Source organism: Talaromyces proteolyticus, assembly GCF_021365285.1.
Source record: "Talaromyces proteolyticus strain PMI_201 chromosome Unknown BGW36scaffold_10, whole genome shotgun sequence".
NCBI classification, from domain to species: domain Eukaryota; kingdom Fungi; phylum Ascomycota; class Eurotiomycetes; order Eurotiales; family Trichocomaceae; genus Talaromyces; species Talaromyces proteolyticus.
This window is the reverse complement of record NW_025764286.1, coordinates 830,237-852,727: the sequence shown is the minus strand read 5'-3', so window position 1 is coordinate 852,727 and position 22,491 is coordinate 830,237. Positions and strand designations below refer to the sequence as shown.

General features: G+C 47.4%; 11 protein-coding genes across 11 annotated transcripts; 5 read left to right on the top strand and 6 right to left on the bottom strand.

The window, feature by feature from the left end:
- Positions 1-648: 648 nt before the first annotated feature.
- On the top strand, positions 649-2,820 carry BGW36DRAFT_362436 (F-box domain protein; the record flags this gene model as incomplete). Its single annotated transcript, XM_046214375.1, has 1 exon — positions 649-2,820. The coding sequence occupies one exon, from the start codon at positions 649-651 to the stop codon at positions 2,818-2,820; it is 2,172 nt and encodes a 723-aa protein (XP_046068763.1).
- Positions 2,821-3,239: 419 nt separating this feature from the next.
- On the bottom strand, positions 3,240-4,352 carry BGW36DRAFT_385418 (uncharacterized protein). The gene is made up of 2 exons (XM_046216908.1): positions 4,013-4,352; positions 3,240-3,949 (listed from the first exon to the last, which is right to left on the bottom strand). Exons 1-2 carry the CDS (start codon positions 4,305-4,307, stop codon positions 3,372-3,374), a joined length of 873 nt encoding a protein of 290 aa, XP_046068762.1. The 5' UTR covers positions 4,308-4,352; the 3' UTR covers positions 3,240-3,371.
- A 1-nt stretch (position 4,353) lies between these two features.
- On the bottom strand, positions 4,354-5,551 carry BGW36DRAFT_385417 (uncharacterized protein). Its single transcript, XM_046216907.1, has 4 exons — positions 5,203-5,551; positions 5,040-5,147; positions 4,831-4,987; positions 4,354-4,775 (listed from the first exon to the last, which is right to left on the bottom strand). The coding sequence occupies exons 1-4, from the start codon at positions 5,517-5,519 to the stop codon at positions 4,590-4,592; spliced, it is 768 nt and encodes a 255-aa protein (XP_046068761.1). The 5' UTR covers positions 5,520-5,551; the 3' UTR covers positions 4,354-4,589.
- A 1,897-nt stretch (positions 5,552-7,448) lies between these two features.
- Positions 7,449-8,169, bottom strand: BGW36DRAFT_385411 (uncharacterized protein). Its single transcript, XM_046216906.1, has one exon. It carries the CDS (start codon positions 8,147-8,149, stop codon positions 7,889-7,891), a length of 261 nt encoding a protein of 86 aa, XP_046068760.1. The 5' UTR covers positions 8,150-8,169; the 3' UTR covers positions 7,449-7,888.
- A 1,681-nt stretch (positions 8,170-9,850) lies between these two features.
- On the top strand, positions 9,851-13,008 carry BGW36DRAFT_399655 (uncharacterized protein; the record flags this gene model as incomplete). Its single annotated transcript, XM_046218542.1, has 4 exons — positions 9,851-10,415; positions 10,495-11,454; positions 11,503-11,595; positions 11,645-13,008. The coding sequence occupies 4 exons, from the start codon at positions 9,851-9,853 to the stop codon at positions 13,006-13,008; spliced, it is 2,982 nt and encodes a 993-aa protein (XP_046068759.1).
- A 197-nt stretch (positions 13,009-13,205) lies between these two features.
- BGW36DRAFT_385409 (putative snRNP and snoRNP protein) lies at positions 13,206-14,260 on the bottom strand. The gene is made up of 5 exons (XM_046216905.1): positions 14,009-14,260; positions 13,686-13,898; positions 13,624-13,627; positions 13,543-13,555; positions 13,206-13,479 (listed from the first exon to the last, which is right to left on the bottom strand). Exons 1-5 carry the CDS (start codon positions 14,028-14,030, stop codon positions 13,351-13,353), a joined length of 381 nt encoding a protein of 126 aa, XP_046068758.1. The 5' UTR covers positions 14,031-14,260; the 3' UTR covers positions 13,206-13,350.
- Positions 14,261-14,490: 230 nt separating this feature from the next.
- Positions 14,491-15,564, top strand: BGW36DRAFT_303061 (phosphotransferase 1; the record flags this gene model as incomplete). The annotated part of the gene is made up of 2 exons (XM_046211846.1): positions 14,491-14,631; positions 14,698-15,564. 2 exons carry the CDS (start codon positions 14,491-14,493, stop codon positions 15,562-15,564), a joined length of 1,008 nt encoding a protein of 335 aa, XP_046068757.1.
- Positions 15,565-16,158: 594 nt separating this feature from the next.
- On the top strand, positions 16,159-17,598 carry BGW36DRAFT_385403 (putative catechol dioxygenase). The gene is made up of 4 exons (XM_046216904.1): positions 16,159-16,732; positions 16,798-17,156; positions 17,214-17,281; positions 17,344-17,598. Exons 1-4 carry the CDS (start codon positions 16,482-16,484, stop codon positions 17,542-17,544), a joined length of 879 nt encoding a protein of 292 aa, XP_046068756.1. The 5' UTR covers positions 16,159-16,481; the 3' UTR covers positions 17,545-17,598.
- BGW36DRAFT_346944 (putative alpha/beta hydrolase) lies at positions 17,599-18,769 on the bottom strand. Its single transcript, XM_046213230.1, has 2 exons — positions 18,094-18,769; positions 17,599-18,033 (listed from the first exon to the last, which is right to left on the bottom strand). Exons 1-2 carry the CDS (start codon positions 18,524-18,526, stop codon positions 17,666-17,668), a joined length of 801 nt encoding a protein of 266 aa, XP_046068755.1. The 5' UTR covers positions 18,527-18,769; the 3' UTR covers positions 17,599-17,665.
- Positions 18,770-19,010: 241 nt separating this feature from the next.
- On the top strand, positions 19,011-21,739 carry BGW36DRAFT_302029 (fungal-specific transcription factor domain-containing protein; the record flags this gene model as incomplete). Its single annotated transcript, XM_046211740.1, has 7 exons — positions 19,011-19,091; positions 19,146-19,599; positions 19,660-19,868; positions 19,931-20,288; positions 20,335-20,431; positions 20,480-21,112; positions 21,163-21,739. The coding sequence occupies 7 exons, from the start codon at positions 19,011-19,013 to the stop codon at positions 21,737-21,739; spliced, it is 2,409 nt and encodes an 802-aa protein (XP_046068754.1).
- Positions 21,740-21,819: 80 nt separating this feature from the next.
- Positions 21,820-22,463, bottom strand: BGW36DRAFT_362426 (uncharacterized protein; the record flags this gene model as incomplete). The annotated part of the gene is made up of 3 exons (XM_046214374.1): positions 21,820-21,846; positions 21,870-22,096; positions 22,271-22,463. The coding sequence occupies 3 exons, from the start codon at positions 22,461-22,463 to the stop codon at positions 21,820-21,822; spliced, it is 447 nt and encodes a 148-aa protein (XP_046068753.1).
- Positions 22,464-22,491: the final 28 nt, after the last annotated feature.

The following is a 22,491-nucleotide window of genomic DNA, read 5'->3' as shown; positions in this document are numbered from 1 at the left end:
TGCGTGCTGCCTTGTACTATCGCCTGTGTGCCTTCCTTATCAACAGCAATGTCTGGTGACCGCCCTCCCACCGCCTATCTCCATCGCCTGCTCTGATCATCCTGCTCTCATCATTTTGCGTATCCAGACACGCGACCGTATTCTGCAAATAGTCGCATCAATGCCAGCGTGAGCCACCCGACTTTACCCCAGCCAACCAACACCGCGCTGGACGCTTTGTTCTCACGCCGAACCACGGTCCGCCGCCCAGCGAATCGTCGTGCAGCCCACCCGTCTGTCTCAGCCTCTCAGCAATCGCCCATATTCCACGAAGTGATCACTGCGTTGGTGGACTTTGTACTATCTCAGCCTTTGAATTCCTTCGCATTCCCAGCCCAACCTGTCCATACCACCGCATCCTCCCCCCGCTGATTGCGTGAGAACGCTCTCGTGCGCTTTATATATGCTGCGCTGGTCTGTATACTTCTCACCCTCTCGATCATGACTTTCTAGGCGGCTCGTCCGGAATTGCCGTATTGCTTCCGATCCATCAGTGACGGGCCTTCCATCCCGGTACTGCACTGCGCCGATCGATCCTACGAGATATTGTGATAAATATTGGTGCTTTATCTTACAGCCTCGCTTGTCGTGGTCGTTGAGTGATCTACCATGGCCAGCGTCGTGCCAGACGAGATCCTCCCCAGCCCTGGGGCTGCGTCTCCCGTCACGCCGACATCGACCTCAGGGCAGGTGCCATTGGAACAAGCGCCCCGACTGAAAGGGCGTCAGAGGTTGTTGCAAAGCCTGCAGCGGATGTCGTCTACCCCGTCTCTGGTAAGACGGACGCGATCCCACTCTACAGGTTACCAAAGAGACGGCAAGGCTTCCCTGTCGTGTGTCTCCCTGTCGCCACAATGCTGGGCAGACCCCAGCATGTCGTCCCCGTCTCAGATCTACGGCGGATTGGGTACGAGCTCACCACCCGCAACTACGGCTCCTTCTCCAGGCAGTGCTCGGATTCGTACCATTGGGAGTTCTCAGAATGTGTCGCAGGCGACAGTTCCTCTACCTGCAGACGTGCGCCCTGCGTCTAGGAGTATGCTGCGGGAAACCTACGATCCTGAAACAGAATTGATCAATGAGATGAATGGAATGGATGTTCAGGTTGCTAGTCCTGAAGCTAAGAGCACATTTGACTTTTGGCAGGATATGCCCGATGAGATCAAGATGGGTATTTTCAATTATCTGACCCCAAAGGAAATAGTACGATGCTCGCTGGTGTCGAGAGCCTGGTATAAATTTTGCTTTGACGGTCAGTTGTGGTCTCGGATCGATACCTCAGACTTTTACAGTCAGATCTCAAGTGATGCACTTCTCAAGATCATCAAGACTGCCGGACCATTTATTAGAGACCTCAATCTTCGAGGTTGCGTGCAACTCCGCGACAAGTGGCTGTCAGATGCGGAAAATATCTCTGATACTTGTCGCAATGTGGTCAACTTTTCCTTGGAAGGCTGTCGAATTGACAAAACCGCCATTCACTATTTCCTTCTTCGAAATCCGCGCCTGCGGTATATTAACCTTTCAGGACTATCGAGCGTAACCAACTCTGCTATGAAGATTATTGCTCAATCCTGCCCGCAATTGGATACTCTAAACGTCTCTTGGTGTTCCAACGTGGATACCAAAGGATTAAAGCGTGTAGTCGAAGCCTGCACGAAGCTCAGAGACTTGCGTGCTGGTGAAATTTCAGGCTTCGACGATGAAGATATGTTGCAGCTGTTATTCGAGAGAAATGCTCTCGAAAGACTTGTCATTCATCGAACGGATGTGGACGATGGGAGTTTGAAAGTGCTGATGCATGGGAAAGACCCAGAGATTGATATATTGACGGACAGACCTATTGTTCCTCCGCGTGTGCTGAAGCATCTAGATCTCCACCAGTGCGCAAACTTGACGGATCAAGGCCTTCAGAGCCTCACTCATAACGTTCCGTTTTTGGAAGGTCTTCAAGTTTCTCAGTGCCCAGAACTCACTGATGACGCCATCACCGATGTTCTCCGTACGACACCGAAGTTGACCCATCTTGAGCTGGAAGATCTGGACAAGATCACGAATAGCCTCTTGATTGAACTGGCCAAAACGCCATGCGCCGAACGTCTCGAGCATCTCAACGTGAGTTACTGCGAGAGTCTGGGCGATTTCGGTATGCTCGCGATATTGAAGAGTTGCCCGCAACTTAAATCTGTGGAGATGGATAATACTCGGATATCTGACCTATCACTCATCGAGGCTAGCTACCTGGTTCGTAAGCGTGGCTACAGCACCGATCTTCCTTGCGTGGGCTTGCGGTTGGTGGCATTTGATTGCGTCAATGTGACCTGGGCTGGTGTGCGGGAAGTGTTATCCAGCAACTCCTACCTTCCTCAGGCATTGAAAGCTGCGTCAGCTGTTGTGACAGTCAAAGAATCGAACGGAGAGAGCGATGTTTCCGATTCTTTGTCGGCATGTCCTCCGACACCCTCTTTCCCACCGCAGCAATACCCAAAACAGATCATCCAACTCAAATGCTTTTATGGATGGCAAATGACCGTTGACGAGCACACCAAGCGCGTCCTTCGAGGCTCTCTCAAACCAGCAAATAATCTCGCTCGTAAGTGGGCTGACTACATGATGGCGACAGAAGAAGCCGGCACTGGAGGAGCAGGCGCCAGACGGCGACGACGTCGCGCTCGTGATGCCGAGCGGCTGTACAATTTCGACGAAGACGACGATGACAGTTACGGACCCTTTATTGGAAGAAGACGCCGAGCTCGCAGTGGTGGCTGCACAGTGATGTAGTTCATCCACATCAATCGTTACATACACCAAATAAACAGGGAAAGAGTTGTCTGGTTAGGAACACACTCTACCCCTTTCCTTTGTTTCGCTCGTATAATACGAAGCACACATGTCAATACCTCGACATGAACATTCTCTTCTCTTCTCCTTTCCTTCTGGAAATCTACATGCTGGTTTTGTATCTTCTATCTTCCGAAACATACACGCTGGTTCTGTATTTTCTATCTTCCTGTAACGAAACGCTGATCGACAATGGAGTCTGCCAGGCGTACGATTATACTTGTTTCTACAATGTTTGCCGGTTTATTTAGTGCTGCTTGAGCGGGTGATTTCTTTGCATTCTGATAGAGGATTGGCGTTATCGGGCTTGTGCCCGGCATATTAAGACAAATTGAATTACGCCTTATAACAACATTAGACGTGAATATTTAAATCTTCTGTAAGGCTATGAATATCAAACCGTAAATCATACGGGTATCCTAGAAACTCCATAATATGTACCGTGGCATGCTATAAGTATGAAAGCAATGAAATGCATGGTAAGAACAAGATCAAACTTCAAAAAACCCTCCATCGCTGTCATCCCCTTCATCTTCTTCACCCTCATTTTGATGCGCAGCACCGGCTTCTGACCCATGGCGTCTTGAGCTCCCATGGGCCGTTTTTCTTGTCGTTGATTCTTTGTGTTTCGTAGTAGAAGATGATTTATCCTTCTCTGTAGTCTTGGCTGTTTTCGTTGTTGCGGCTGGGTGCTGCTGTTTCGGTTTCCCGTCTAGTCCAATGCCCAACCTTCCATTCCGCAGCTTATCCAGCGTTCCATCCGCAGTACATTTCTCGACGACGTACCACAGCGGAGGTTTTTCTGCACCATCAGCATCCACACCTCCCTCACCCACACCATCGTCACTATCGTCCTCGGCGGGATTTTTTCTTTTCTTCTTATCCTGCGGATACAGCGAGATATATTTCTCGTCAAGTGGGTAGTAAATCGTGTAATTGAGGTTTATCTGCGCCTCGTGCATTTTTCGTGTTATCCCCGCTGCATCTGCGCCGTTGGACTTGGACTTGTGTTGCATATCCGCGTGCAGCTGCGTAACCCGTCGAAGCTCTTTCGTCGCTGCCTTTCGATCTAAACATCCAACCATGAGCTCACCTACAAAAAAGCATAGGAAGTATGGGAAGGGGGAGGTACCGAGAAACCGAACAAAGTGATATTTCTTAATCATCTCCGACCGTCCTCGCCGCGCCGTTTCGTCCGCAAGGTCCTTTTCGTAGCCCGCCAATGCGCGTTCCTGGACGATCCGCGCTTCAGGAAGAAGCTCGGCGTGGTTGAGGAGCCGCTTGATGTCGCGGATTCGTCGTTTGAGGTCGTTGATGGATAGGCCGCTGCCGGATGCATGGCTGGTTGGGGCGCGGGGTTTGAAAGAGGGGGTTTTGTGGTGGCCTTTGTAGGGGTGGAAGCGGGGTGCGGGTGAGCTGGGAGGCATTTCTGTGGTTTGGTCGTGGTTTGTATAGTTTTGTCTATGAAGTGAAGCAGAAGGAAAATAATTCTTTAAATGTACAGTTTATCGGGAAATTCACGGCAAGTTTAGCCGAGCGTATCCGGATCATTCGCCGGCCCGATGCCAGCCATCCAGTACTGGGCTAGGTTTACCAGAGTACATCGATACTACTCTACTAATAGAGACCGGCATCGTATAGCATGGATTACGATGTATACAAAGCGATTGTGAGTGTATTCATGCCCAGTTTACTAACATAATTGGATCTTACCATGGCAGATCCTTGCCGTCATACTGATGCAAGCCTGGATTCTTCTCCCAACCCGGCACATGAATATTCAAGAATCGCCCATTGCCCTCCTGCCCAACCTTCTTGGCATTCTCTAATACTTTCTCCACGCCGGTCCCGACGGGAAGATCGGCATGGGAGTTGGCCTCATCTGTCTTCAACCACTGTGACCTTCAGCACGAAACATTTCTAGAATATCATAAAACAGGCGCTTCTTACCCCTGGATTCTGACATAGGACGGTAAATCCCTCCTCACTTAGTTCCTGCGCCCATACCACAGTCAACATATTCAAGGCGGCCTTGGTGACCTTGTAAGAGGCAGAAGGGAGGCTCTTGTAAATTGGCTGTCGCGCGATCGAGCCGACAGAACTAGAACTAGAAACCCAAATTTTTAATATACATCAGAGAAGTGAAATTCAAGACTTACATATTAATGACCTTTTTCTGATCACCCTTGCGTAGGAGCGGTAGGAAGGCCTGGATCATCATATGCACTCCGGTAACATTGATATGGAAAACGTCACTCAAGTCAGCCCTATACAAATCAGCAATTCATATTTATTCACGACATGGACAGTAGAGAGCCGGACATTGACATTTCCGTCGCATGAGTCCAGCCGACGATACCCGCGTTATTGATGAGGACATCCAGCCCATTCACCCCTTTGTCGGCAAGGGCGGTCTCGATACTAGGCACGGCATTCCGTATGCTGATCTCGTCCCCAACGGTGATAGGAACAAAGATGACCCGACCAGGATACTGTTGTGTCAGCTCTTTGAGACGTGTATTCTCTGTCCGTGAGGTTGCAAATATAGTTTTAACCTCATTGTCCGGTTTGGCTGCTAATTGCCGGACAATTTCGAACCCGATTCCTCGGGCGCTGCCTGTGACGAGATAGGATGCCATAATAGAGGATTGAGAAACGATTAATTAAAACCTGATAATGTAGGCATACGAAGGTTGAGATATGGGTGTGATATATATACCTGCGCAGCTGCCGCAAACTGGACCCTGGATAAAAGTAGCTGGGGAAAGTTCGGAGATAACGAATTGCACCAGGGAGCGGCTTACACCACTTGAACGGCGCACCTCAATTCCCATACCATAGTGGAGAAGCACTAAGGATCCAAAAATGCCAGTGTTTTATGGAAATTGCGGTACAACGTTCAAGGTGTGTGCGCCGGTGAAATACGTCAGTCCGGAGATAACCCAGAAACTACCCCGAAGTCTTACGGTTAGTATTAGGACTAGGCAGGGGTTTTATAATATATTACCAATCTTAAAAGAGTCATTTTTAAACATATATATACCAGTTGACGTGTAGACTTTAGCTGGCATAGTTTGGTAGAGAGAATAAAGTGTATCAGTAATGTCATTTTACATTCAGGGACGACCTTGACTATGTAGTAGTGTATAAGTACTTATTCTGGTAGATGAGGAAGGAATAATATCAATTGATCCGTGAATGTTACTATTATATTAATGTAAATAGCCCGGGATCTCAGTTCCAAACTTTATTTCCAAATTTTATTTAAGTGCTAACAATACTTGAAAACTATTAGCATACTCTGAATAGCAGAGGTTAAATTGATACTATTGTCTGATATAGACTCTTTAACTGTCTAACAGAGTTGTATTATACCATGCAATGACAAGATCTATTCACTAGATTATCTTCTATAAATCTCCAGCCATCCATGATATTATGGCACAATAGCAAGTCTTTTCTCCCTCAGAGATTATCTTTTATTGTCTAAGCAAGACATCAATACAAAGAATGTCCGAATATAACCCATTGAAAGTGTTGCTGAATAACCCCAATAATACAATAGCAACAGTTGAAGAAAATATTCTATTAGAACTTTTTAATTATCTTTAACTATAAATACCACAGAAATCTCCTTAAAAACTCATCATATGAAGTGTCATCTCCATAACCTCCAAAACAGCCAAAACAGATACTCAAGCCGGCGGCTCCTGCGATTAAGGTATATATATGGCCTTTTACCTAGTTATTACCATGCTAATAATCACCAGTATCTTGGCATCGGGGCAATTAAAAGTGAAATAGATGGTTTGAATATAAATACCTCCGAGAGCCATGTCTATGGAATATAGGATGCCATATCAAATTGGATGTTTCCAGTAACACCAGGTTACATTACTCGCCCTCAAGACATGCATGGAATTTTTGGAGGGCAAAAGGGCTTTTCGGACTTTCACACCTTTCAGTGTAACGCTGCTGGCCAGCGTAAATTCTTTTTAATCACGCAATGTAAGCCCATTGCGGCCGAATCCTAGCATGCAGAACGGCAAAAGGCAGCGGATCAGATAACCTTGGCACCATCCATGGAACACGGACTACGAATCAAAGATCTCTGGTTTACGTTATTGACGCAGTGGGAAGGTGCGTCAGGTTTTTCAAGTATCATGATCCGACTCAAAACGTCGTTTCATGGCGGCCGTGTCCAGAGTTTACCGCGTCGAAGGAGAAGGATTTCTACGATATGCGGAAGGAAGCTAAGGAGGTCCAAAATGTCCTCAACTACATTATAACTCACCATTGAATTGAGAACAACTTTCAAAACCTCCTGTCAACCTTTTTACGTGCTATTTTGGGTGTTTTAAGTTTATCGCCAAACCTGTTAGTGCCAAACATTGTGACACCTTCTTGGGAGGGAAAGGACCGGGGGCAAAGAAGAAGGATAATGTAATTTTTCACAGGCTTCATAGCAATACCATTGACTGGTTTCTGTTTTTATCAAAGAAAATCTTCCCGAAGAGGATATCTTCGAAGCGGAGTTTCATTCTGAGATCCAGGTTCTTTTTTCTCCAGTTCAAGCAGCTTCAGGAAGACGCTTTTGATCTCTCCGAGCAATTGAAAAGTCCGATGGCGAGTTCTAAGTCCACTTCTGTTATACCAGTCAGGGTCGTAAAGTAGTTCCTCAGTCGCAAGGCCAAGAAATTGCCAGTCCACTGGATCATTACTCTCCCTGAGATCATCATATTCAAAGATTAGATCCATGTTACAACAACTCTGCCAGTAACTGTCGGGCAACCTCCACCCAAAGACAGCCAGCATATTCTGTGTATCTGCAATACTAGCCAGCTTCGTAGCATTAGCAATTTGTATGGCAATCTCAAGAGGTACCTTAGAGACCATTGACGACCTCGACCGTGAACAGCTGTATGTCTGGAGGAGTCTAGTGGCCTGTTCGATAATTTTTCTAATCTCCGGTACAGTTTTTGGGTTTTGCCACGGCGCCCGGGGTTCGTTAGAATTTGTCCTCTTCGCTTGCTGACCTTGCTAAAATGACTACACTTGGTGGAGTCCACTCAATCTCAACGTGATCGCACGGTGGCAACATCCAAAGCTCAATGTTTGTCATCCAGAATTGTTCCACTGCTTTCACGAATAATTTGAGATTGGTTTCCACCAATCTGATTCCAATAACACGATATACTAGTGCCCAACAGTGGGCTTGAACAGAATAGCCTATCTGTTCAGCTGTCTTATACTTCTCGGGCTTCAACATATCGACTGGCCGGAAACGAGTATGAGAGGAGCGGTCGAAATTTGAACGGACACTTCCGATCCGAGCTTTTCGAGGATCACGAGGGACTTGAGGTATTGGGTCCTCGAATGATTCCTCGAAAGACTGGGTGATCCCTGATACACCCAGATAATCGATATGGGGTCTGTGAATAACTGTTTATCCAGATATGTCAGCCTCCTCGACACGCTTTAGAAGTGTTCATATCACGAACTTGCTCGGTAGAAAGTTGCCCACATCCAAGGTCTCTTGTAGAAATACATGCTTTCGATATCTTCTGCCTTCAACATCATCGAGGGTGCTGGCTTCCACCTCTTGAAGCTTGCCGAACTCTTGAATTGTTTCCACTCCTCGCGCTCGTCAAATATGCTATCTGACTTCCATGTACACAGTGCAAACGTTCCACACGCTACGCAGCATGCACGTGGCTGGTCTAAATAACCAGGATACATCTTTCGTAACTTCATTTTTGAAACGAATTGTTCAGTGTAAGCCAAGCAAAGGGTTGAGCATTAGCAACGGAGGATAAAATTTCACATTTATCATTACTTATGGAATGAAGAAATATGATGTCATATCTAGCCCCTTATCCCTATATGCGAGTCATTGGGTTAGGTCTGACTTTACCAGCTAATCGATATCCAGGAAACTGTAAAGCGTCTTTTTGTTCCACATAATAACGTCATTCTCTTTGCCTGTTCCTCTCAAATTGTTACAAAATAGAGTTTTCCTCAAAGGTCCTGCATCATCTCAATGTTCTTGGCTCATTCATCCAACAAAGCAACAAAGACAGCATCATCTTTCATAATGCGCACCTCCGATCCGGCGCGCCTGATCAATTTTACACACCCCCAACCTCAGCGTCAATTCCAGTGACATTTTCCAACGTAACTTTGATCGTCAATACAATATGCGTTTTGTTGATCTATAATAACTCTCTTTATGGAAGGTGTAGAAATATTAAGCTGTTGAGCAAATCCTATAGCCTGGCCGGTGTCGTCTATGTTGGTTAGCTCGTGCTGTTTAGCAATAAGGTTTGCGGACAGAAACGACAGTCTGAATGTTGGTCACAATTGATGCGATTCGACGACATATTGGATTAATTCAATATTAGAGTTGTCCTGGAGTAAGTCATCAAATAATGCTGGATCCATGGCTTGATCGCTGAAGAGAGGACTTGTTTCTAGTTATCGATTAGGGCATGGGGGATGAAAATGGAGTCGTTATAAATTCCCATTGTGCCCATTGTCCCACTGATCAACCGACTGAACAGTCTTTTATTTCGGTAGTGTTAAAGGAAGATGAGTATGTTGAGGCGTTTAACTGGAGAGTATTATGATTGCACGTGATACTGGGATAAACATTTTACCGAGTCCCCGCTTCCTCTCTACAGCTTTGTTGGCCTATCAATTATTTGCATAAGAAATGTGGACTCTTATGGAGGCGCGCTTAGCGCCTAATCTGGGTTAGTGCGGCACTAACGGTCTATCTGAGGTGTGAGATAAATTGGGCAGTTGATCATGCACAGGTCCAACAACAAGCAACAATGAGAATCCAGCGCAGAACAGAATAGATACACACTTTAAGAAAAGGCACACGAGCATGACGGCGGAAGAATGCATCAACACATCCAACCTGATTTCCACTAACCTTATCTCATTATTTCATACATAACCAGTCATCATGGAAACGGCCATTCGGTGGTCGCCCTCGTCGACCACCCGCGACCAGCGCTTTCTATACGTCGACGTAACGGGCAAATCATTCAAACTCTGCCAAGTCACGTCCTTCGATGGCAAAGGGCTAGAATACGACGTGCTGTCCACGCATGTCCGGGTCCCAGGCTTTCGCGCATTTGATTGGTCGACCGCAGACGAGTCGCTCATCGCCGTAGGCCAGTCTTCCGGCGAAGTCAATATTCTGCGCATGGAAGGCGACTCCAACGAGTCTTGGTCATTCCCCATTCGCAATCAGCGGTATTGTAATGCTGTTGCGTTTAGTTCGCATGGTCTGCTGGCTGGGGGCTTGGATAAGGTGCGGAATGATGTCTGTTTAAACGTTTGGGATGTTAATCATCGAATCATGACGGGGAATTCGCGTGGCGGGCTGGCGCAGGATAGGCAGGGTGCAGAACCGCTTAGGAAGCTTAGCTCGGATCCGATTACGAGTATCAAGTTTTTTAGAAATCAGCCGGATACCTTGGTGGCAGGTGTTAAGGGGCAGTTTCTGAAGCTGTTTGATTTGAGAGGTATGTATAAATTTCTTTTTCTGTATAAGGTTATTTTTGTCTGGTTTATGGGTTCGTGTCTGGTTACTAACTTCATTAGACAATTCTTCGCAAGCATTTCTTTCATTTTCTACCAGATGTGTGCATAATACGGCTATAGACTGGCTGGATGAAAACTATTTTGCATCCTGCTCATCTACCAGTGATCCTATAGTGTGCATCTGGGACAGACGCATGGGTCAACGGCTAACACCTGGCCCGTCATCAGCAGAAGCCGGGCAGATTGGATCAAGCCTAGAGCTGAAAAACACCATCAACGGCGGCTCAATCTGGAGTCTGCGTTTCTCCAAAACCAAGAGAGGTTCCCTCGGGTTACTTTCAAGCAATGGCCAGTTCAAAATGTTCGACATTGCCAAAGAATATTCCTCCGAGGAGGGCCGGCATGCTGCAGATGAAACTCTTGGCGAGGGCTCATCAGCAAATTATCCGGAACATATCTATACGAAGAATGTGCGTGATATTCGGCACCCATTCGACCATCGAACTAGAGGGTACAACAAATCGGACAGGGTGGTGTCCTTTGACTTTTTAAACATGAGTCGATCCAACGAACCAAGCGCGCTTACGCTTCTGGGGAATGGGAATGTGGAGATTGTGACTGTACAATCAACTGCACCTCCGATTCGGTTATCGTCACAGAATGTCCTTGTACGAGGATCGTCTCAAGGAGATCACGACTTTCAGGCCCTAAGCCCGCGACCTCAGCATGCAGAAATATCGAATACAATTGCATCTTTAAGGTCTGAGTCACAGGATACTCTCAAACAGGAGGAGCAGGGAGAAGAGGAGTCCGAGACAAAATGTCTTTCTAGTCGTGAGAACAGAGAACATACCCTGTTCCTCGGGAGCAACGGCACCCGCCTCCGAGTTGAGGATGCGTTGACTTGTCTAACCGTAAACCAAGCTCGATGCAAGGAGGGCTACCTATTTAATTATGAGAAGAATCAGAAGATAGTCGCTGATGATCCGGATTTACAAGAGTTTTGGACTTGGGTTCGACGTGAGTTGATTTCTCAATTCTAATGCTGTGCATAAGCTAATTTTTCAGACTCCCGAGATGCCTCAGCGAATAAGTTAATGGTCGTTAATCGGTTTGATATGAGTTATCTTGGAGTGTGTGATGTGTGGTTTGGAGAAATAGGTATGTTTGATACATCTCATTTTCTGAATATGACTTCTAACATCCGAAGGGATGGTAAATACCAAAAATAGGAAACTCAGCAAGGCAGGTCTAGATCCAGATCAGATGATCAAAGATTTGGTACAGCAGTTAGAACTCCCAGAAGGGAAGCGATGCGAAACCGAATTCTGGGAACATCGTCAACTAGGTCTTCATATCTGTGGTGCCATCGAGACACAAGAAGATCTGGTTGCAATTGTTGATAAACTCGTCGATGAAAGACAACACACAAAGGCGGCAGCTTTAGCCCTCTTTCAAAATGAAGCACAAATAGCGTTCCATGCTCTGCGACGAAATGAACCCACTCAGGGGCACAAGCTTCTGGCAATGGCTATTGTTGGTGGAGCAAAGGGCCATCACACCGATCCTGATTGGGAAGAAACGTGCAGGGAAATAGCGACAGAGCTAACAGATCCATATGGCAGAGCAATTCTTGCGCTGGTTAGCAAAGCAAGCTGGGAATCTGTACTAGCGGAGACGACGCTTCCTTTGAAATACCGTGTGGAAGTCGCACTGCGTTGGCTAGGGGATGAGGACCTCACAGATTATTTGCGAGAAACCAAAACGGAGGCGATCCAACAGGGAGATATCGAGGGCATCGTCCTCACTGGGCTTCGCCATTCTGCAATCGACCTTTTCCAGTCATATATCCGCAAATTCAACGACGTCCAAACCGCCGTGCTAGCCATGAGCCACACCGTACCGCGTTTCATCGACGACGAGCCCAACAAAGCAAAATTCCGCGCATGGCGCGAGACATATCGTCGCCAGATCAACTCCTGGAAACTGCAGCTGGAACGAGCACGGTTTGATGTTGGCTCACGAAAGTTCGCGGTGACGTGGGATGGACGCCGATTAATCGCCCCGGCGCCACAGCAAGTCAGTCTGACCTGCAACTACTGCACGCGGCCTCTCAGCCAGGTCGACCCCGTCTCATCATCCACATCAGCAGCCCATTCAACCACACCGTCTGTCGCGAGTGACTTGCCGCCAAGCACCGGCTCCACCACCACCAGCTTTTCCTACCAAGGCGCCCAAGGCCCAATCCTAATGTCCGGCACCGTCTGTCCCCGATGTTTCCGGCACATGCCACGATGCGGTGTCTGTTCATTGTGGCTGGGTTCTCCAGACCCGATGTCGCGCGCCGCCATCGCTGCAGACGCCAAGGAAGAAGAGAAGAATAACACCACGTTTAACGGCGGCGATGGCAGCAATAAAAAACCTAAGAAACCCTCCGAGGATGATATTGTGCGCCGTTTCGTGGTTTTCTGTATTAATTGTAACCATGGGTTTCATGCGAACCATGCAAAAGCCTGGTTTACGAGGCATCGTGTGTGTCCGATTGTGGATTGTGCTTGCATATGTGATCGGTGATGGATGTGCCTGGGAGGGATTGGGATTGGTTTTTGGTGTGTAGGGAGTATTATACTATACCCGGTGGATTGTAGTTTTTGACTTATATCCGTCCATATCTAATGACATGTGAACCTACCATATGAATACGCTGTTACCTTGCATTTCTCGAAGACTAGTGTCTAGACCTACGACACAAAAGATGGAACTACTATTAGTCTGGGAAATCGAATCCATTCAATAAGGATCTAAAAATCCTAAACCATAAAGATTCACGCCGCGTCCTCAACCTGACAAATCAAGGGTAGAATAACAAAACATGATATTCATGATAATCCTCTTTATCCCACATGTTTATCCCCCCTAAATCATCAATCTCTCGACCTTCTCCTTCACCGCGCGAATCTGTCCGGTCAAGTCGCTTGCTTCGTTGGTGGTGATGCTAGCAGCGATCACAGGGCGGGAGACGCCAGTGGCTCTGCCAAGGGCGAGCTAAAGAAAAGTATCATCAGCCATGACGTTCTAGTTTTTAGGAACTAGTGACTATCGACATACCTTGCTAGGAACGCTAAAAAGGGAGAAAAAGGATCGTTAATCGGTATTCAAAATTTCACAAAAGTGAGTACAGGAACTTACTATACTACAAGATCGTTAGCCGCGTATTCAACTATTCAAATATTCACATATTTTTAACTTACTGTATGCCACGTTCTTATCTTCGCAAAGAAGAGGAAGATGCAACAAGATGGCGAGAGGAGTGGTGTCCGCAGCGAGGATAATGAGCTCTGAGGTACCGCGGTTGAGCGTCTTGGTTGCTTCATTAGCGCCCTTCTTGAGCTGCCGATAATGCGATGCTTGCTGGACGAGATCGAGGATTTGCTGGGTTAGAGCCTCATCGGCGATGGGCCAGGCTGGAGGCACCAGTTAGCACACACAGCAAAAATGCGGTATTCGGGGATTTTATGGTGTGAAGGGTGGTGCTGTGTGGTGACGTGGGGCAGGTTTGAGGAGCAGGACTTACCGGCGGAAGTTTCTCCAGACATAATGGCTCACGACAAGGGATCACTGCCGGTTTGCAAGATTCAAGTCAATGGTGGGTTGGTTTATGGAAGATTGATATCGAAAATATCGAAGAGAAGATTTCTGGAGTGAACTTTTTTGGCGGCAGGGCTAGGCTGTTTTGGGACAGTGGGGTTGTTGCCATTACGGGTTAGCGCGTTAGTCACATTTTATCATGTGGAAGAGAGATGAAGTTAGTGAATGGCAGTTATTCAATTATTCAATTATTAAATAGAAATACCCTTCTCGTCTCGTTATTTAACATTTACTAGATCGATATTTGCTCAGTGTGCACAGCCACATCAAAGTTTACAGTGAGTCATCATGAGTGATGCATTAAAATCAATATTAATACACTCGATAGCTTACGACCACATCATATCAAGCATTACATCAAAGCTCATTTGATTTGAAACATCTCTTTCAGCCTTTATTTGTACAATCATGTCTCGCAGAGGCGGTGGGGGTAGGACCATGCCCCGCGAGGTCGTCCTCTCTAAAGCCCTCTCGCATCTCCTGCGGCACTCGGCAGACAGAGAGAATCTGAAAGTCAGCGAAGAGGGATACGTTAACGTAGCGGAACTCGTTCGTATTCCACTTTCATTCTCTCTTTTTTATAAGAAATGTTTATGAAAGCTAATTCTATGCTAGCTGGAAACCCGAAAAGTAAAACCTCTGAAAGCAACGTTGGCCGAGATATTAGAGGCTGTATCTAGCTCAGACAAGCAGCGCTTCTCGCTGCTCTACGTCCCTTCTGTGAATACAGGAGAAGACGGGACGAAAGACGAGGCTGCCACTGCAGCTTCAGAAGAGAAACAGAAATCCGCGACGGCGCATGCATTATCTGTCAAGGATGAGGATGCCTCGCATTTCCTGATCCGCGCAACGCAGGGACATAGTATGAAATGCGTGAATACAACACTATTCCTTGAAAAGCTCAGTCTCGACGACGACAACAGTAGCAACAGCATAGAAAAGGACGCTGCGTCGCTTCCTGAGACGGTCGTGCATGGTACATACCACGGCGCATGGCCATTGATACTTGCTTCTGGCGGCCTGCGGGCTATGACCAGAGCTCAGGTGCATTTCGCGATTGGGCCGACGATCGACGAAGTTCTGCCCAACGGCCGCGATGCGCCGCCTGCGAAATTGTCGATTGATAAATCGAAGAGAACCGTGATTTCCGGAATGCGGTCTGATGCTGAGATTCTGATTTATATTAATCTGCGAAAGGCGTTGCAGGCCGGTTGCCCGTTTTATAGGAGTGAGAATGGTGTTATTTTGAGTGAAGGCATGGTTCCTGCTGATGCGTCGGCGGGGAAGACCGTACCGGTGGAGTTCTTTGATTTGGTGGTTGAGAGGAAAGCTGGTCTGGGTGTCTTGTGGGAAGATGGGAAGGTTGTGCAGGAATTACCGGAGCATTTGGCTGGGAAAGCAAATCCGAAAGCCCATAGCGGCGGAGGGAGAGGGAGGGGAAGGGGCAGGGAAAGGGGACGAGGAAGGGAGGAGTCGCATTAATTAGAAGCAAAGATGATCAAAATTAGCGCATATAAATCATAACATCAAAGTGTTAGAAGATTGTTCATATCTATCACAAAGATATTCAGTAGAGACCAATATATGTACTTGGTTTTAGCGATTATCTCACAGAGCAGTTGGTGAAAACCCTTCAAACAACCGACCGCAGACCAACTACATCTTCCAAATCCCTATCCAGGACTCATAATTGAAGACATCTGCTTGTCTAGGCTGTGTTGCCTTCTGTCTCTACTGGTAGAATGAGAATAAGGTAAGAAGATTGGCTATCATGGCGATTGGCTGTCGTAGCGAGTGAATTCTAACAGACTCGACTTGAATTTCGGGAGTGATTTGGAAGTTTAACATTTTCCCCCGCATCTGCTATTTTCTACAGTGCTGTACCTTGTATAAGATTGATCTATAAACAAATATTGCTCGAAGTCAGGTACATAATATAATCCTAACCAATCAATCAGAACCTATATTCTTTTACATACGCAAAGGACTCGGTGGCTGGGCGCTTATCAGCCGGTGCGGGGAAATCGGGTATGTACCCCAGTGCCGGCACTGCGAAGCGGGGTAACTTAGGTGCACTACCCGAGCCAGCTGTTCCTGTTACTCTTTCTGTTACTATTACATACTAACCTCGAGTGTCTAAGACAGCTTGGACGTGCAATACACAATGACAGCTGATATGATATTCTGGCTCGGAACCGCTGGAAAGCGAGCTAAATCCGTCCGTACGGTCCGTCATGTGGTAGTACAAGTCTCCAAAAATTACAGTTATCAGGCTTTATAAGTACCCGTTTCGCCTTGTTTGATATTCAAGTCACGGTTCTGCTGCTTTGCTCTGATATTTCTCTCCAACTGCATGATCCTTGTATATCGAGTTTAATTTTCTATCGACAATCTCAAATATGGCAGCCGACCATCCCTACGACCCGACCTTTACTGACCGCGTGGTCAACGCCATGGGTCCCAAGACATCGCCTCGACTGCGCCAGCTCATGTCCGGGCTGATCCGACACATCCACGACTTTGCGCGCGAAAACGAACTGACTGTGGATGAGTGGATGGCTGGCGTGCAGATGATCAACTGGGCCGGCAGGATGAGCGACGAGAAACGGAATGAGGGACAACTGCTGTGCGATGTGATTGGATTAGAATCGTTCGTGACACACATTCAACACATTCATTTTTTTATTTTTATAGGGACAGTAGCTAAGTATGCAGGCTAGTGGATGAAATCACCTACAAGGTTGCTGCCGACGCAGACGCGCCAACGGCAACAGCCATCCTAGGCCCATTCTTCCGCGCAGACACAATAGCTCGACAGAATGGCGATTGTCTTGTTACTGGCGTCGACGATTGTGAAATGACGTTTATGCATGGCCAAGTCGTGGATTTTACCACCAAGAAGCCTATCCCCGGCGCCTTTGTGGAGGTGTGGCAGGCGTCGACGAATGGGCTATATGAGCAACAAGACCCGGATCAGGTAGAGCACAATCTACGCGGGAAATTCAGGACGGATGAGAATGGGCGATATTGGTTTTATTGTATTAGGCCAACGCCATATCCAGTTCCGGACGACGGTTAGTTCGAGTTTTTGATTCTCGGATGCCGGTATAGTTACTAACCGTGTGAAATAGGCCCGGCTGGAAAGTTGCTAGAACTTATGGACCGACACCCATTCCGTCCTGCCCATATCCACATTCTGGTAAGATGAAATTTTCAATCTATAACAAGTAGAGCAAAAAACTTACTCTAGAAATGTACTAGGCAACGCATGATAAATACAAGCCTCTAGTCACGCAGATATTCGACCGAAAGGACCAATACTTGACCAACGATTCTGTCTTTGCAGTAAAGGATTCTCTGATCGTGGACTTTGTACCTCGAAAAGACGACCCCAAAGCAAGCTTAGAGCTGGAATATAATGTTAAGCTGGTTCCTGCAGAAGCCAACACGAATGGGGCGTAATTTAGCAGAAAAATGTGTTTCGTGAAGTATTTAGCCATGATTGTATTGTATTCAATGTTTATTTATTCATTTATTTCATGACTTGCAATTAATTTAACTGGCGTATTCTAAAATTGATTTTTTAACCTCTATATGCTTGAGCGAAACCAGCTACCAGCTTCCCAACCTCGTCACTTGCCTCGATGCAATGCCAATGGCCTACCCCTGGCAAAACCTCCAAAGTCTTCGTCGAGCTAGACACATGAGCCAAGATATGTTTGCACCCATCCAGCGGCGCAGACTTGTCTTCATCACCGGCAATAACAAGAACAGGCAGGCTGATAGCCGCATAGTCTGGCGCAGTGGCTGCTGAAACTACATGACAGAGCGAAATATAGCCAGCCGGGTCTTGCCCTAGGAGAAGCTCTCGAATAAAGGCCTTTTGCAGCGGGGTGCTGCGAGATCCAGTCGCTGCTTCAGGAATTGTGTTGGCCATTGGCTCCATTCCATCTAGAACCATCAATCAATCAACCATACTATTCATACTCAGGATCTTGTTTTTGAACCTACCCTCCAAGACAACCTGAATCCGCTTCTCGAAAATCTGCCCCGTGCTTGGCGTTGGATGTACCGGCCCAATGGCTACCACCGCTACGACTCGCTCTAAATACTGCGCAGCCAGGTGCAGTGCCGTCGTCCCCCCCATCGAATGGCCAACAATAACCGCCTTCTGTATCTTCAATCCATCCATCACTTTGACAACGTCATCGGCAATGCTCCCGATATCCTGCAGTAGCCCCGTAAAGCGCGACCGGCCGCAGCCGTACGTATCAATGGTTATGCAGCGGTGGGTAGAGGTGAGGTGAGGGAGGATTGGGAAGTAGTAGTTCTGCGATGATCCCAGCCCGTGGATGAACACGCATGTCAAGCCTCCTGGCGGCGCGCCGGCAGGGTGCGAGTCGGCGTAGTTCAGCCGTTTTTGGTTTACGTCGATATAGGGCATGGCGTGGAAATCGAGGTGGTGTGTTTTGTAAAGATCTGGTTACGGCGCTGGTAGGCACTTGACTACTTTATAAGAGGAGACTTGTGTCATGCAGACGACATCGCGGTTGACATTACCCGATGGCTGCCGTTAATTGGTATATCACTAATTGGGTCCAGACATGGTTCTGGCTGAGTTGACAGTTGATCAATATATTTTAATGGGAAAGGACACCAAAATGAAAATAAAGAAAGAATAAGTAGTATTACAGGAAGAATATATAGTAGATGAAACAAGAATCACGCGCCCTTCCCCACTCGGAATGCGGAGAAAATCGCACTGTCCCCTCGTCGCCAGTCTGCCTCCTTCTCCCCACAGTTGACATCCATTCCATACATATGTCTCCCGTTAAACATGCACTGATCGATCGCATCAACGCGACATTCCAGTGAGACGGACACCCGACCCCCGCAGAGACTCTGTTTCCACACCCACCAGACCGGGTATGGCCCGTCGGAAAGTAGCTCCAGAAAATCGGATCCGGGCCGCGCAGGCATGCGAAAACTGCAAGAGGAGGAAGCAAAAGGTGCGACAAACTTCTCTGATCTCCCTTCTCCTTCCAGCTAGCTAACGTGTCTAGTGCAACGGTACTATCCCCTGTTCCAACTGCAGCAAGCGTCAGGTACAATGTTTGTTCTGGCACCCAGTCCCCGCGACCGGAACGACCGCAGTGACGAGCAATGCGCCGCCAGAGCAGCGGGATTCCAAGAAGCGAACCCTGAATAAGGCGCAAAGTAGTTCGGCCACCTCAAGGCGATTAGCGCAGTCCACGCCGGACACTGCTTATCGGGATCAAAACATCTCCTTCTCTGCCTTGGACAGCACAACGCTACCGAACCATGTCGCGCCCTCGGGGAATCCTGCGCATCGTTCACCTGCGCAGCGATCACAGCCTCCTCGCGACCCCTTTCCAGTTATGAGCACGGCCAATGGCAGTCTGCCGCAGGTCGACCAAAGCGGCAGCTCCGAGGAGGCGGATGAGGCTGAATTGCAGGGCATGTCGCGCATGCTGAACGATGGAAAAGGGAGAATGCGTATGTGCTTGTTTCGCTTGGCACGAGTTATTGATTCTGATGGTGGCTCTGTTTATTTAGTTTATATCGGCGATTCTGCCCCATTATCTTACCTGCAGACTATTCGACAGCTTGTGAGCAGCGTGATGGGAACTTCGGCATTGACTGTCGACCCGCATCGGCACACCATCCTTGAAGCTTCCGTTCAGACACCTCCTACTTATCAACATACATATACGCTTCCGGATCGAGAAGCCGGACTTTTCCTTGTAGAATCTTTCTTTGTAAATGTAGGCAGCCTCCCAGAGTACATACATATGAATCCTTGGCTTAATATTCATACATGTTACAGACGAAAGGGATGCTGCATCTGTTTGATGAGCGATCTTTCAAACAACGAGTGGAACGAACATATCAAAATCCGCTAGCTGCAGAGCAGTCTTGGATGTGTATTTTATACCTCGTTTTTGCTGTGGGTCTTCAACTCAGATCCGCCTCTCCACGACCATCCGAGAAAGAGGCCGCTATCCTCAAACGCTTATTATCCGACAAATTGGATCGCGGCGAGGTGTTTTATCTAGGTGCCAGACATCTCAAGGATTCCGCGTCGGGCATTGAAGATGGCGATTTTGCGTCTATTCAAGCCTTGCTGCTCATGACCCTGTATATGTTGTCTGTTGGAAAGCGAAATACAGCCTGGGCATATATCGGTATTCAACCCTTCGTATATGTGTTTAGGCGTCACTAACTTCTTAGGCATGGCGGTCCGTTTATCTTATGCGTTAGGGCTGCATAGAGTTGAGACACAGCGTGTCTATGATGAGTCGGAAAGGACGTCTCTGTCTGTTCCTAGGTCAGTGACCCGCGTACTTTCAGAAGCTCATCTTTAACACTTTTGCAGAATTCTTTTATGGCGCAGTCTTTATGTGATGGACCGGTTTTTGGCTGCATGTCTAGGTCGACCAACAGCGATCCAAGATGAAGAGATCTCCGAGGAGCTGTTTCCTTCGAATGAGGATATACGAACGGCTCCTAGCCTATTCGATAATTTTGAATTCGAGGCTCTCTCTGCGTCTATGCGAGCAGCCAAGATATTAGGCACTATTCTGCATCAAATTTACCGATCTCGCAAAGTCTCGCTTCAGATTGCGCGAAACATTGCCGTAAGTATTCATGAGTGGACCCAATCTCTCCCAGAGATCTTGCAGTGGCGGCCAACACCAATTCCACATGATGACCCTGGAAAAGCCATGGGCCAGCTGCATCTGTGGATGACGTATTTTAGCACTATAATTCTTCTAACGCGCCCGTTTTTACTCCTTCATGTCAAGAAAGTGATTGCCTATCAGCAACGATCGAAATCACAAGCCTCGCCTGAAGCGGTTGCGAACTCGCCCGCCGAGAGTCGAGTAGCGGGCAATCCAGAACTACACAAGTACTCTGCTGCATGTGTTCGTTCAGCGACACATTTAATTCGTGCGGTGCAGACGATTCGCGTAAAGGGTTGTTTACCAAGGAGGGACCCATTCATCATGTAAGCTTTTCCACCATAGTCAAAACACCGCTGACTTGTTAACTGGATAGAAACTGGATGTTCATTGCAGCCCTCATAGTATTGACAAATTCTCTTTTCAACGTATATGAAAACCCTGAGAACGACTCGATAGCACAAATTGCTGTTCTGCTACACCAACACTTTGGCGAGTGCGATCCGTTAGCCGCACGTTACCAACAGATTCTGAATTCTTTTCTCAAGACGATATCCGATTACCGATATTCAGCATCAACACCCACGAAAGGATATGGCCAAGACCCAATCGAGAACCTCTTTTCGGGTAAATCCAGCATGATGCTAGAGATGGCCCAAGACCAAGTCACTACGGACTATGCAAATCAGCCGCAACCACCGATGTGGAACTGGGCAACTAAGCTGCCCTCGACAGATATGTTACCTGATATCACAGCGGCAGGCTTGACCGTCAACGATCTAGGCGACAGCGTTGAAGGTCTTGTCTATCCGGGTTCAGAAGAGCTGCTCGGCCCGGATCTCGGGCCGATTATGGAAGAAGTCATTCACTTCGATACCCTTTGGCCTTTCAACCAAGACACTGGACTCTATCAAGGAGATATACCGATGTACGGAACCAGTAATTACTTGTAATTAATAACTATCACATTCTACCAACATTTACCTCGCGCTAGCAGCCGCAGCCTGTTGCGCTGCAGTATCCTATTTTTACATCAGCACATACGAAACGATACCCACATCTATTCTAGAAGGAAAGACGTACCAGATAAACTTGATAATACTTCATCTTCGGCCTCCCGGCTTCGTCAAAGACGAACTGCGCTCGAGCAGACCAGTCGATCTGCACTTCCTTCGCGCTGGCTCCTTTCATCACGTAATTCACTATGCCGAAGAGCATCAGGTCGTCGTCACCACCAAAGAAGATTTTGACGGCCATGTGCCGCCGTGATGAAACGCTTGTCCAGAGACTTTTGCGGAAGGCGAGGATTTCTATCTACATTAGTCTGTAACAATCAAGAAAGAAAACGAGCTCAAAACGAGTTCAAAGGGAAGAGAAAAAATTTCAGTGTCATGTCAAATATCCTGCCCGGACAGGCACGACATATAGATACCAAACCGAACATTGAATAAATGAAATAATGAAATAAAATGAATAAAACAAACCTTCAAACCCCTTCGCCCCCTTCCCGCCCATAATCAACGTCGCATCGTCCGTGAAGTACTCTGTTGCATACTTCTCATGAGCCGCCGGGTCGTCGCTCGTAGCATAGAAGGATTCCATGAAATTTGTCATGGCGGATGCCTTGGGGTCAAGAGAGTGGTGGATGGAGGGGGTGGTGGATATTTTGTAGGACATTTTGGGTCTTGGATTTTTCAAATGTTGT